The 14834-nt window shown below is 37.8% G+C and overlaps 2 protein-coding genes across 6 annotated transcripts; one reads left to right on the forward strand and one right to left on the reverse strand.

The window, feature by feature from the left end:
- Positions 1–82: 82 nt before the first annotated feature.
- On the reverse strand, positions 83–3098 carry LOC148204200 (thioredoxin-like 4, chloroplastic). Of its 5 annotated transcripts, none has more exons than XR_015784454.1 (4): positions 2693–2947; positions 1732–2603; positions 677–847; positions 83–473 (listed from the first exon to the last, which is right to left on the reverse strand). XR_015784454.1 is itself a non-coding variant. In XM_088107298.1 (4 exons), exons 2-4 carry the CDS (start codon positions 2185–2187, stop codon positions 345–347), a joined length of 639 nt encoding a protein of 212 aa, XP_087963424.1. In that variant the 5' UTR covers positions 2188–2603; positions 2954–3098; the 3' UTR covers positions 83–344. The 5 variants fall into 5 exon arrangements, 4 of the variants coding, with proteins under 4 accessions (XP_087963424.1, XP_087963426.1, XP_087963423.1 ...); XM_088107298.1 differs by lacking the exon at positions 2693–2947 and adding an exon at positions 2954–3098 and having other exon boundaries at positions 794–847; XM_088107300.1 differs by lacking the exon at positions 2693–2947 and adding an exon at positions 2954–3084 and having other exon boundaries at positions 794–847; positions 1732–2606.
- A 169-nt stretch (positions 3099–3267) lies between these two features.
- Positions 3268–5595, forward strand: LOC124831301 (Tetratricopeptide repeat (TPR)-like superfamily protein). The gene has a single exon (XM_047305247.2). It carries the CDS (start codon positions 3423–3425, stop codon positions 5559–5561), a length of 2139 nt encoding a protein of 712 aa, XP_047161203.2. The 5' UTR covers positions 3268–3422; the 3' UTR covers positions 5562–5595.
- Positions 5596–14834: the final 9239 nt, after the last annotated feature.

The raw sequence follows: 14834 nt of genomic DNA on the forward strand, positions 1-14834 counted from the left end.
TTATCATTTTTAAAATTGATAAATTTAATTAACTTTTTATCAATAAAAAACAAAATAAATAAATAATATAATGAAAGCTAGATAAGTAAAACTTTATTTATATATAACCTCTACGAAAGTAAAGGGTGTATATCATAGTGAACAATAAACTCTTCACTAGATCTTAGGAAGCAATATCCTGTCCTAACAAAGTGAACTCGAGCAGATAGGAAAGGACTGAAGTGTTTTGGTAATAAGTATATATGCAGCATGCTGTTTAATGAACATTGTCACTTACAAAAAAATGATTAATTTCCCTGCAGTGCACAACCGTCCCAGGGACAATGACCCCATCCTATTCGAAGTTAACCTAAGATATCTTCAGCTTCAAGAGATGAGTACTTGAGAATGGCTGCAACAATCCTTTCTTTGTCCCTGGTTGGAAATGCTTCCAACAGCACGCCATCTTTGTAGAAGTGGAAAAGAGGCACGGCCTGCATCATTTCGTTTCCTTTTCAAACTCATCGTATTATAGAGCATGAATGCACAGTAGCACAAATCATGCACAACATATCTATTGCCGATTGGAAGAAGATTGAATTAACCATAAAAGTGAGGTGAGGACCAAAACTAAGATGACATTGTGCACCAGTTAAATAAAGTTAACTAGATAAATGGTGTAAATGGAGACACTAACCACTAAACATTGAAAAGAAGTTGGACAGCAAACATTTAGATTAACCCATGGTTGATGCTTAGCCAGGTCAGTTTATGAAGATTAAGTTTCATTTGATAATCAGTAATCAATATATACCCTGATTCTAAGTCGATCAGCAACCTCGGACTGCTCATCATACTCGTCCATTACCTGCAAGCAATAGCGTAGTAAAAGTCTTTGTACATGAACTTTTAACATGTTCAATCTAATAATTAATCAAATAAAGCCTCTAGTTTGAGTGACAATGATAAAAGCTCTCGTCGGATAAATTTCTATGGAAGAAAAAAAAAACACCCAATTCCTTTGTAAATTAGAATTAGTATGTATAAATTAGAAATCAAATTTTGGAAAATTTAATATGAAATAATTTCTATAAATAGATTATAGAGGAACTAATTTTAATTTAGGATAAAACTGTTATATATATATATATATATATATATATATATATATATATATATATATATTATTTTTTATTTTACGCTCCTAAAAATCATGATGAATCTTTTTTTCAAGAATGTAAATATTAGCTGATCGTGAATTTCTTCTCCGCAAACTGTAAAGAGGTTTGTAAAAGGGAGACAGGAAACACACACATCACAAATAAAGACTTTAACTTTTATGCACTTTTATTCTGTAAGGAACTTTACATAGCACTATAAACTAGTTACAAATTATCACTAATGAGTTTTGACATAATATTAATATTTATTATCACTAATAGAGATCATTCAAATGGTCACATATACAATGTTTACTCAAAATAAAATCTTAATAGGACCTGGAAAATAAAATAATATAACATACGCTGATAGTGCAGAGGTTAATGACACTGTCTTCCAATTACATGTTATCGTGTCTATAAACTTGTTGCCTTTTACAATAATTACTTTAAAAATCAAATATTAAATAGTTTTGATTAATTAATAGTGTAATAATATTTACCGTATGGAAAAATTAATCTAAATAAAACTGTTGTACAGAATATAGGAACATAAATATTTGTCTGCTATATGGAGGAAACAGATACTTACATTATGCTTTAGAAAGATTACCGGAGCTTCATGATCGCCAGATTTCTTGCACAACTTTGCAAAACCCTGCTCTATATACTTGCAGCTTCCACAAGAGGTGCGGAAGAAATCTACCACCACCAAAGATCCAGTTCCTTTAGACTTCTCCAGAATTTTGCTGAACTCTTCATCAGTGGTGAATTCTCTTACACATTCAACGGGACAGAGATCTTCATCTTCATCAGATAACCCATCTTTATATTCATCAGCAACTCTTATCCTACTAGAAAATAATGTGTGCCTGATTTTCACTGGAGGTTCAACTTTTGTCTGACCAAGACATAGTTTGCCATGCCTGTCCCTAGCAGCTAAGCTGAAAACTACCTGGGAAATTCTACACTTAACTGACTTTTGTATCTCTACTCTAACACTGGCAAAGGACTTGCTAATCTGCCCAGGAATGACAACCTGCGGCATATTTCGTATTCAAAAGCTTACACTGCTCGTAATCAAGATTTTGGAATAGAAAATTTTAATAAGTTGGCCGGTAGCAGTGATGCCTCATACAAATGGTTGCTGAGTTTCAATTGATTCCAATACCATATAGAAGCATCATCAAGTGAAAGGATAAAATTAGCAATAAGGAAAATGACTTTCCCAAGGTATAGCGGTTACAGAAAAAAAAAAAAAAAACTCTAAAATGTGGACTATATTTGGGAAATGGAAAATGATTCTAAATGGTTGTGATACAATAGACATTGATGTTTATATAAAAACACAAAGATTAGACATAGCGACGATAGTATAAGGATTTCAAACTGGAAGCCAGATAGAGTCCTGAAGCAGCAGCAATCAGAAATCAAATCCCCAAGACATTGCACATCCACTCAGCCCTGCTTTTGACAGCAAAAGGAAGATCATTCTATTTGAAAGTGAGAACAACATGTTATATAAATATATTGTGAATAACAACAACACCTACCATTGAATGCAATTCAAGCATTTTCTTTTACCCTGCTAGCGGGGTTAACCAAGTATTCACTCTAATTCTAATTTTGAAGTTGAATTCAGAATAAACGAAATAAAGGAAGCACAAATTCAGGCAAAGGAAAGAAACAAATGGTATGAAGCACTGGAAATGAATCAGAAACAAAGAGCACGGGAAAATGAGAGAAGAAGGGTGAGATTTGATTTTGTTCAATGGATAAGAGAAGAGATGAAGGAAAGAGAGAGTGTGAATTACCAGAAAACAGGCACAGTGGAACTGCGGAAACCAAAAGCGCGCTTTTGCCATATCTCTCTCTGCACATCAAACGTCGAATGAGGAGAAGACACGCACTCCCCATATCCACTCATTGTGGTTTCTGATTTTTAGTATATATTTTTTTCCATTCTTTTATATTTTAAATTCTATTGCCTGATTTAAGATTTTTTTTTTAATTTTCTTTAATATGTTAATGAAAAATAATTTTATCTTTCTATTTACCAATACTGTTTGGCAACGTGTTTACTTAAATTTTAATGTTTTTAAGAATTTCTTTTTTAAGTTTAAAGGAGGAGGAGAAGGTAATGAGTGTAAAAAAAGATTTTTTTTTCTAAAAATTGGTAACACTTACAATATATTTGTAAAGAGTTGAACGTTATGTTTGACTAACTTTTGTTATTAGAAGTTTAAGTTAAATGTCAAAACGAAACTGTAAAAGGATGATGAAATGAAGTTGCCTTCTAAAACCAATCTTTCTCTGTTTCATTCTCTCTTCCAGGATGCAAGTTTTCCAATCCTTATCTTCCGACAACTGTTACAAGCCAATGCCATCCCCAACGATGTTACCTTTTCTTTACTCATCAAAGCATGCCTTTCCTCCCATTCTTTCTCTCGCGCTTCACCCTCTGCGACCCTACAAGCCAACCAGATTCAAACCCACTTGTTGAAACGGGCCACTCAAAATTTTCTGTATGTAAACACCGCTCTCATTGACTTTTACATGAAACTTGGGTTCACCAACCACGCACACCAACTGTTCGAAGATATGCCTTCGAAAGATGTGGTTTCATGGAACGTGTTGATTTGTGGATATTCACAAAATGGACTCCCTCGTGATGCTTTTCAATTCTTTGTGCAGATGCTTAGAGAGAGTTTTAGGCCTAACCAGACAACAATTGCTAGTTTGTTGCCCTCATTTGGTCGTCGCGAATTTATTCCTCATGGTGGATCCGTTCATGGATTTGGGATCAAAGCTGGCTTTGGTTTTGATCCTCAGTTGAATAATGCCCTTACCTCTATGTATGCTAAATGCGATGACTTGGAAGCAGCCCTACTCTTGTTTGTAGAGATGGGTGAGAAAAATGTTATCTCTTGGAATACCATGATCGGTGCCTATTGCCAAAATGGTTTTTCGGACAAGGCGGTTTTGTGCTTTAAAGAGATGCTGAAGGAAGGTTTGGAACCCAGTCCAGTGACAATGATGAACCTTACGTCAGCTAATGCTGTTCCCGAAACTGTCCATTGTTATATTGTCAAATGTGGCTTTACCAGTGACGCTTCTGTTGTAACCTCCCTGGTTTGTCTATATGCAAAGCAAGGGCTCACAGATATGGCAAAATTGCTTTACAAGCGTTATCCCACAAAGGACCTGATTTCGTTAACTGCGATAATCTCTAGCTATTCGGAAAAAGGTGATGTGGAGTCTGCGGTGGAGTGTTTTACCCAAACTCTGCTACTAGGCATTAGACCAGATGCAGTTGCATTAATTGGTGTCCTACATGGAATCACTAATCCGACTCATTTTTCCATTGGATGTGCTTTCCATGGTTATGGGTTGAAGAACGGGCTGACTAATGATTGCTTGGTTGCAAATGGGCTAATAAGCATGTATTCAAGATTTGATGAGATAGAAGCTGCATTATCTTTGTTTTATGACAGGAGTGAAAAACCACTGGTCACTTGGAATTCTGTGATATCTGGTTGCGTTCAGGCTGCAAAATCAAGTGAAGCTATGGAGTTATTCTGCCAAATGAGCTCATGCGGACAAAAACCAGATGCTATCACTATCGCTAGTCTACTATCAGCATGTTGCCAGCTTGGGTACCTGCGGATTGGAGAGACACTGCATGCGTATATTCTTAGAAACAATGTGAAAGTGGAAGATTTTACAGGAACTGCTCTTATAGATATGTATTCTAAGTGTGGAAGATTAGATTATGCTGAAAAGGTATTTTATAGCATCAATTGTCCGTGTTTAGCAACATGGAACTCCATCATATCGGGTTATAGTTTATATGGACACGAACACAAAGCTTTCAGTTGTTTTTCCAAACTACTTGAACAAGGGCTAGAACCAGATAAAATCACCTTCTTGGGAGTTTTAGCAGCATGTACTCATGGCGGACTTGTCTACGAAGGAATTCAATACTTCCGTAGCATGACAGAAGAGTATGGTCTGAGGCCAACTTTGCAGCATTACGCATGCATAGTTGGTCTCCTGGGTCGGGCAGGGTTGTTCAAGGAAGCAATGGAGGTTATTAACAACATGGAAATTCGGCCTGATTCTGCTGTCTGGGGAGCATTGTTAAGTGCTTGTTGCATTCAACATGAAGTAAAGCTTGGGGAATCCTTGGCGAAAAATTTGTTTTTGTTGAATTACAAAAACGGTGGATTTTATGTTTTAATGTCGAATCTTTATGCCATTGTTGGGAGGTGGGACGACGTAGCAAGGGTGAGGGATATGATGAGAGACAATGGAGGAGATGGATGTTCAGGTGTTAGTGTTATTGAAGTGTCGCCCCAAAGAGAAAATAATAACAATTTGTGCCCAACCGAGCTCTATTTTCTAATGCATCAGAATTTATAACCAAATAAAAGTATAAGAGAATTTCGACTCCCCACACACCATTTTCACGAAAAGGATTATTTTAAAGAATAATATACATAAATTTAATAGTTTTATATTACGTATGCCGACATTTTTATTAAAATAGAAACTTTTTCTAATTATTTATTTGTTAAAAAGTGAATGTTAAATCTATATATTGGAAACTAATTTTACTTTTAATGGACTTTCAACATTATCGCAAAAAAAAAACAAAAATATATGTAAAGCAAATCCATCAATAATACGTTATATTTGTATTAATAGGATATTTAAATATTATATAATCGTGCCTTGGAGTGTTGTTGTTAACAGGTTTGTAAAATCCTTAACCTATTTGACACATTCTTTATGACCAACATTTCAATTGAATTAGTTGTTTGAGTATAATATTATGTAATTCTTTTGTACCCTCAAACCAAACTAATATCATCCATAATATTCTTTCATTCAACTGCCCCTTAATTGAAAACATAATTATTTCTTCTTTTTCAATAATATTCCATATAATCAACTATGTTTCTGTCTTAAGTTTCAACTTTCCAAAATCTTCATTACTTTCAAAAGCTTTTTTATTCATAATATACTATATTTTGTCACAAGTTAATTTTAAATACAAACGATATTTCTTCTCCCTTCAAATTTAGTTGGCGACTATGTATTTGTATACACATTTATATTTATCCATTTTCTTCTTAACCTATTTTATCTATGCTGCTAATATTGTACTATACAATAAACTCTGAAAAAAAAAACTTTAGAATCGCAGTATTTAACACCGTACAAGTCTTCTATATTAAGAACTCTTTAATAAAGACATTTTACCAATATTATATAGAAATAATTTATTTTCAGTATTGAGATGTTACCGGACCCATCACCACAATTTTATATAATGCTTTTTATACATAGTAATCATTATTTTATCTTTTTCTAAACTTGCTCTTTTTTTTTTTTAATTTCAATTACGGTTTTAGATTTTAATTGGCCTCGATTTTAATTTTTGAAAATGTTATGTAAGTTTATCATCTATGTTAGTACGGTAAAACGATGTTAATATTTTTGTGTTACGTGTTAATTTGTGATTTTTTATTTTAAAAGAAAATTGTCATGTGTCACCGATTATAATTATAATTGAAAATCAAGTCACTCATACATGATCTAAGCATCAACGACTAAGATTATCCAATGAAATAGGATAATGAAGAAAGAAAGAAAGAAAGCGGTAAAGGGCAGTGTGTTTGAGTTGATTTTCTTTATGGAATTTAATAATGACGGTTGATTAAAATAAAATAAAATAAAAACTTTGGTATTATCCATTCTCGAAAAGCCTTAGCAAGCAAGGAAGCTAACTCACGAAAGTTTACTTCCCACGTCATTCAATTTCTTCTTGTCCAAAAACTTCTTTTTATAAATAAAATGAATTATTATATAAACATTTGCAACCTTATTTTACAAAATAACTTTCATATATTTAAATAAAAATATTTGAACTTAAATTTTAAATTATTATTTTATGATTAATATTTTTTATTAATAATTACTTAATTTTAAAAGGAATATATTCAAATGCATTTCTGTGAGAACCTGATTTAATTAGCACACAAAACCACTCTCTGATCACTCTTATGATGCGTTTTGCCACGTCAAAATCCACTCACATTCCCACTGCATGTGTCTGCCATGTGTCACAGTGGAAGCACTCTGCGAATGATAGTGGAAGACAAGTGGTGTGTGGAGAATGGGAGTTAGTTTCTGTGAAAGAAGGAAGTAAATTTTCAGGAAAACTCTTCCCATTCTCTGCATGCAATCACCTTCCTTTTCTCGAAAATTCTGACCTCAAATTCTCTCTGAAATTTCTCTGCACTCGTTCATCATCTCTTCAAGATAACTTACCATCAAACCCTCTGATCTCATTTCAGACACAGGAGAAAGTTTCCCTGCACCGTGAGCACTATTCAGATCCGAACAGAATTGAGAACTGAACTGGTAAGTTCTCGTTTCTGCACAATTGTCCACTTAGTTCATGCGAACCAAAATTCTGGTTGCATGCAGGATTAGAAGTCTGATCTGTTATGATTTTTGGTGTATTAGATTTAGTGGAAGTGGTTGAGTGAATTCCTGGATAGAAAGCCGTGAGTGAAAGAGTGAAATTCTGAGCAATTGGAAGTACACTGCAGTAACAGGTAAGGGAAGCTTAGTAATTTAATTTAAATGCTGTTTTAATGTTAATGACATTAATGAAGTGCACTGGATGTTGAATTGTATGAAATATCTGAATTTTAAGTATGCATGTATGAGTATATTGTACTGGTTGTATATGGTTGATAAAATTTGAAACTGTATGTGGATGATGCTATTGTTTGAACTGTATGCAGAAAATGATATGTATGAGTAGAACTTTGATTGAATTCTGTATAATTTGGAAAGATGAGTTTTACTGTATATTGATGATGATATGTTGAACTGGAAAATTCTGTATTGAGGAGATGATAATACGAATTCTGTAATGTATGAAATTATGTTGAAGATAAATTCTAAGTCTATGAATTGTATGAAAACTGTGAGGTTATCGTGAATGACAAATCTGGAAATCTGATCTTCTCTGATTGATCATGAACGCTCGTCATCGAACGGTCTTATACCGTTCGGTTTCCCTGGAAAATTTCTTAGAATGAGGATCCTTTCATTTGGAAAGGACTCTGGTTGTGAACGAGCGTTATTTGTGTGAAGGATTAAGTTTGAGCGTTCGGTTCAGCTTAACGTGCCCAACAATTCAAAATAAATTGAAAAGTACTTAGAGCGTTCGGTTTTGTTTATCAGCATTCGTCATAAGCAGCGCTTAGTATTATACTGAGCGTTCGTCCAAATGAACTCTCGATCTTAGATTGAGCGTTCGTCCTAGTTAGCGTTCGGTCTGTTACCGAACGATCGTTATGATGCACGTTCGTTCAAGTGCACGTTCGTTCAAATGCGCGTTCGTTCAATTACGCGTTCGTTCTATTTGGCGCTCGGTCATTGGTCTGGTGTTCGTCCGAGCAGCGTTCGGTTTAATAATTGAACGCTCGTCTTTCATGGCTTCGTGAGCGAACGTATCTGGCGTTCGTTCAAATTATTAATTTACGTTCGGTCTTTGACTGGCAGTGTTGCTTTCTGAATTCAATCATATTTGGTTGTTTATCTAAATATTTCTTACTGGCTTTATTCTTTGGATTCTGCCTGGAGTCTTTATACTTAAAATTTTTCTAAGTATTATCCATAATTTCTAAGATCAAGCTATTCAAAGTATTAAGTGTCATCAAGTATCAAGTGGATAAATGGCTCGTTTCTCTTGTTCAGAAACGTGGATGTATGAGTACTGCAACATGTTCTTTGTTATCTAATGAATGATGGATGTTCCTTAAAAGTAAGAGAGTGAATACAGAATGAAGATTTGATTAAGAGAAATTGTGAAAATGTGCGAATGATGATTTGAATGGATTTATGGGATTGGATTGTGAAAGAGCGTTCCAAGGAGGAACGTCTCTATGATGTGAATATGAGAAGTAGTGTAGTATGACCATGGATTAAGCTACTGATGGCTGTTCATCCTGATATTCCGTGATTGCTCATCCTCATGTAGAGGAGAGTAGTTCATGCGTGGGAATGGCAGGAGGCCCTAGTCCTTATAGTACTTTGGGCTGATAAGGGTTAACCTCGGGTGGCAGCTGTTGAGGGTATCCCAGTTACTACATCACCCGGGTGCAAGAACGCCTGTAGATACATGGATCATACAGTCCGGACAGTCTTTAATTATGAGAATTTGGATGAGTCACTTGTATGCGTGGATATGTGTTTAATATTGTAGGAATTGTATGACTGATTTTATATGTTAAATTATGTTGATTGTGTTGAATTAAATTACCTAAGCTTACCCTTGCAATTTCCTTGTGTTGTCTACTGTTTTCTGTATGTCCGTCTTGTCAATGCAATGATCATCCGTTGTGGATGTGAGCAGATGGTGAGGCACCCCTTGAAACCATGCTGGAAGAAGAAAATTTGGAGGATGCCAACCTTGTGGAAGTTGAAGTTAAAGTTGAGCAGTAGAGGCGCGTTTCTGTAGTAGCTTTAGTTAGTTTTTCTGTACTGTATTTTGACATTTCTGTATATAGTTATGCAGAATAGTAAATCAGAACTGGTTTCTGTATTTATTTTGAATTCTGAATACTGTTAAGTGCTGCATATTCAGTTTTAAATATGTGTGAGCAGTTGATGTAAATTGCTGTACGTGCTGTTTTCTTTTTGAGCAGCTACTGTAAATATTAAGACTGTACTGTATTTTCTGTAAATGTGATTAGTTCTGATTAATGGTGATTACTATTTATTGGGATGTTACATTTATTGGTATCAGAGCAGTTTTGTTCTTTTAAGGACATATAGGGTATGAGTGCACTGTGCTTTTCGTTGTGTGCTTGATATGTGTTTGATGAGTTATTAATTTTTAACTCTTGAACATAGCTAACGTACGTTTTCTCTGATCCAGAAAACGAATGGCTCCTAGACTTCCTCCCCCACCTCAGCCGAATGAATCTGATGCACCAATTAGTGCCCGTGTGTTGGAGGCAGTCATAGACAGGCTTCAACAACAAAACACAACTTTGGTTGAGCAGAACGCTGCCTTGATGAGGCAAAACCAGGAAGCAATGCAAAGTTTGGAGGCTTCTCGTGTTCACTCAGAAGCAACGCAAAGACAACTAATGGACATCTTGGCAGCTGGCCGAGGCACACCAGGAGCCTCCTCCTCTAATGCTGCACCCCATGCAGAATGGAGTTTGGAAAGCTTCTTGCAGCACCATCCTGCCAAGTTTAATGGGAAAGGACTTCCAGATGAAGCGGATCAGTGGCTTAGAGATATGGAGCGGATTTATGAGGCCAAGAGATGTCCAAATGAAAACCGTTTGGCATTCACAGAGTATTTGTTGACGGGAGAAGCTAACCATTGGTGGTCAAGTGTGAAGATGTTGTTGACAGAAGCTCAAAGTCCAATTTCCTGGGAGGTTTTCAGAACAAAATTTTATGAAGAATATTTTCCAGACAGTGTACGGTTTGCTAAGGAGGTGGAGTTCCTACAATTGGTACAAGGCAGTATGTCTGTTTCAGAATATACAAATAAATTCAAGCATCTTGTCCGTTTCAATACCATGGCAACCAGTGAAGAATGGCAATGCAGGAAGTTTGAAAATGGTTTGAGAAGTGACTTGAAGGTCTTAATATCCTGTCTATGTATTAGATCTTTTCCTGCAATGGTTGAGAGAGCTAAGGTTCTGGAGAAGAACATTGCTGAAGCCGAGCAACAGAAGAAGCAGCAATTGAACAGGGGGCAGGTTGCATCCAGAAACACACCGAACTTAAGAAGATCCCCATACGTTCGTCCAACTCAGTCATCTGGTGGATCACAGGCCTTGGTTCATGTTGGCCAAACTGGACAGTCAAGGACTGTGACGTGCTATCAGTGTGGAGGACCACATTTGAGATGGGCTTGTCCTCAACTGGCTGGAATAAAACACTGCAACAAATGTGGGAGAAATGGACACTCGGATCAGGAGTGTAATGTGGGAGGCCGTGCGGTAATGAGACCTCCAAATGCTGGAAGGACTCAACAAGGTAGAGGTGGACGTGCACAAGCAACAGGAAGGGTGTACGCTATTACTGGTGCTGAAGCTGCTCGCTCAGGTACCCTTATCACCAGTACTTGTTTACTGTTTGGAAAGCCGTGTGGTGTATTGTATGATTCGGGGGCGACTCACTCCTTCATCTCGAAGGCGTGTGTTGAGAAGTTGGGGCTAGTGGAGAGCGAGTTACAGTTCGATCTGGTGGTGTCAACCCCAGCGGCTGGTGGGATCAAGACATCTACAGTTTGTGTAAGATGTCCTATAGAAGTTGAGGGGCGTAGATATAAAGTTAATCTCATTTGCCTACCCCTTCAAGACTTAGAAGTAATTTTGGGGATGGATTGGTTGGCTACCAATCGGATCCTCATTGACTGTGGGAAGAAGGAATTAGTCTTTCCAGCTGAAGAAGATGAAGAACTGTCAATCACTCTTGGGCAGTTAAAGGAGGACATCATGGAAGGAGCAAGCTGTTTCCTTATCATGACATATGAAGGCAATGAGATGGGGCGTTCATCTGATGTTGATAACAGTGGAGGGAGAACAGTAGTGGATGAGTTTTCAGATGTTTTTCCGGATGAAGTACCTGGTTTACCTCCCATTCGTGAGGTAGAATTCACGATTGACTTGGTGACCACTGCTGCACCCATCTCGGTTCAACCTTACAGAATGGCACCAGCTGAATTAGTGGAACTTAAGAAACAGATTGAGGAATTGATGGACAAGAGGTTCATCCGTCCAAGTGCTTCACCGTGGGGAGCACCTGTATTATTGGTAAAGAAGAAGGATGGCAGCTCCCGTCTCTGTATTGATTATAGGCAACTTAATAAGCTGACCATCAAGAACAAGTATCCACTGCCGAGGATAGACGATCTGCTGGATCAATTGCATGGTGCGTGCGTATTTTCAAAAATTGATTTACGTTCGGGCTATCATCAAATCAGAGTTAAAGAGGAGGACATTCAGAAGACTGCATTTCGGTCTCGTTATGGCCATTATGAGTATGTGGTGATGCCCTTTGGAGTGACAAACGCACCTGCAATCTTCATGGATTATATGAACAGAATTTTTAGACCGTACCTGGATAAATTTGTTGTGGTGTTTATTGATGACATCCTCATTTATTCCAAGAGCTTTGAAGAGCATGAAGACCATTTGAGGACTGTCTTGAGCGTATTAAGGGAGAAAGAGCTGTATGCCAAGCGTTCAAAGTGTGAATTCTGGATGAAGGAGATCCAATTTTTGGGACACGTTGTGTCTGCTGGTGGTATTGCAGTGGATCCAGCCAAGGTGAAGGCAGTGCTGGATTGGGAGAGTCCACGTTCAGTCACGGAGGTTAGGAGTTTTGTGGGACTCGCTGGCTACTATAGGAGGTTCATTGAGGGATTTTCTAAGATAGTAGCCCCTCTGACTTACCTCACCAGGAAGGACCAGCCGTTTGCTTGGACAGATAAATGTGAGGAGAGCTTCCAGGAATTGAAGAAGAAATTAACAAGCGCTCCTGTGTTGGTCATTCCAGATACAGCCAAACCTTTTGAAGTGTATTGTGATGCATCATATCAAGGTTTGGGCTGTGTACTGATGCAGGAAAGAAAGGCAGTGGCATACGCTTCCAGGCAGTTGAAAGTTCATGAGAAGAATTACCCCACACACGACTTGGAGCTGGCAGCAGTGGTGTTTGCGTTAAAAATCTGGAGGCATTATCTGTATGGTGCAACGTTTCAAGTATTTAGTGATCACAAGAGTCTCAAGTACCTCTTTGATCAAAAGGAGTTGAATATGAGGCAAAGGAGGTGGCTTGAATTCTTGAAGGATTACGAATTTGAATTACTGTATCATCCTGGAAAAGCAAATGTGGTGGCTGATGCATTGAGTAGGAAAGCCGTAAGGGTCTCTGCAATGATGGTGAAGGAGCTAAATTTGGTGGAAAGCTTTAGAGATCTAAGATTGCAGTTTGACTTGGGAACGGATGTTATCAGATGCTGTAATCTCAGAATTTCCAGTGATGTATTTGACCGAATCTGGAAGAAGCAACGTGAGGATGAAGAGCTGGTGAAGATATTGGGCGAGCTCGGTTTGAGTAAAGATAAGGATTTCAATGCAGGAACAGACGGTATGTTGCGCTACCGGGGAAGGACGTGTGTCCCTAATGATGGCGAGCTGAAGAAAATCATATTGGAGGAAGCACATCACAGCCGTCTTAGCATGCATCCTGGCATGACTAAGATGTATCATGACCTTCGTTTGTCATTCTGGTGGCCTGGTATGAAGAGTGACATTGCACGTTTTGTGTCCTCTTGCTTAACTTGTCAAAGAGCCAAAGCTGAACATCAAAGACCGGGAGGATTGCTGCAGCCATTGGAAATTCCAGAATGGAAGTGGGACAGCATCTCTATGGATTTCGTGACTCATCTGCCACGTACAGTCCGAAACCATGATTCAATTTGGGTAAGTGTGGATAGATTGACTAAGAGCGCCCATTTCCTGGCTGTTAATTTAAGGATGTCCATGACAAATTTGGCCAAGCTGTACGTCAAAGAGATTGTTCGGTTGCATGGAGTTCCCTCAAGCATTATATCAGATCGAGACACGAGATTCACATCTCGTTTTTGGCAGTCATTGCAAGTAGAATTGGGAAGCAAACTTCAAATGAGTTCTGCATATCACCCTCAGACGGATGGCCAATCTGAACGAACCATCCAAACTCTTGAAGACTTGTTGAGGACCTGCGTTGTAGATCATATGGGAGTATGGGATGAGGTTCTGCCGCTTGTGGAATTCACGTATAATAACAGTTATCAAGCAAGCATAGGAATGGCACCGTTTGAAGCTCTTTATGGAAGAAAGTGTAGAACTCCTTTGTGTTGGTTCCAAGAAGGTGAAACTGCAGTCACTGGACCAGAATTAATCCAGCAAACAACAGAGAAAGTGAAACTGATCCAAGAGCGTTTGAAGACTTCTCAAAGCAGGCAGAAATCATATGCAGATAAGAGAAGAAGACCCTTAGAATTCACTGCTGGAGATCACGTGTTTCTGAGGTTAAATCCAATCACTGGTGTGGGAAGAGTCCTTCGTCCAAAGAAGCTTTCTCCCAAGTATGTTGGACCTTATCTAATTCTGAAGAAGATTGGAGCAGTGGCGTATGAATTGGCTTTACCACCTCAACTGTCCAACCTTCATCCAGTATTTCATGTCTCTCAACTCAGGAAATATATAGCTGATCCATCACACGTATTGGAGTTAGAAGATATCCAACTTCGGCCAGATAGAACACTGGAGATGCAACCAGTCTGCATTGAAGACAGCCGCACCAGACTTTACAAAGGGAAGGATGTTAGTCTTGTGAAAGTGGTGTGGAATGCAAAGACTGGTGACTCAACTTGGGAGGTTGAAGAGGCTGTGAAGGAATTATATCCGCACCTATTCCCTGGTAAGTTTTAGAATTTTCGAGGACGAAAATTTTTGAAGTAAGGGGGAATGTGAGAACCTGATTTAATTAGCACACAAAACCACTCTCTGATCACTCTTATGATGCGTTTTGCCACGTCAAAATCCACTCACATTCCCACTGCATGTGTCTGCCATGTGTCACAGTGGAAGCACTCTG

Source organism: Vigna umbellata, chromosome 2 (assembly GCF_029865625.1).
Source record: "Vigna umbellata cultivar VRB3 chromosome 2, Vumbellata_1.0, whole genome shotgun sequence".
Taxonomy (NCBI): Eukaryota; Viridiplantae; Streptophyta; class Magnoliopsida; order Fabales; family Fabaceae; genus Vigna; species Vigna umbellata.

Coding starts and splice junctions, on each gene's coding strand:
- LOC148204200 (XM_088107298.1), bottom strand. CDS start 2,187: ATGCCGCAGGTTGTCATTCCTGGGCAGATTAGCAAGTCCTTTGCCAGT. Junction 848..1,731: donor TAATCTTTCTAAAGCATAAT/GTAAGTATCTGT, acceptor TATTGCTTGCAG/GTAATGGACGAGTATGATGA. Junction 474..793: donor CTGATCGACTTAGAATCAGG/GTATATATTGAT, acceptor GAAATGATGCAG/GCCGTGCCTCTTTTCCACTT.
- LOC124831301 (XM_047305247.2), top strand. CDS start 3,423: ATGAAGTTGCCTTCTAAAACCAATCTTTCTCTGTTTCATTCTCTCTTC.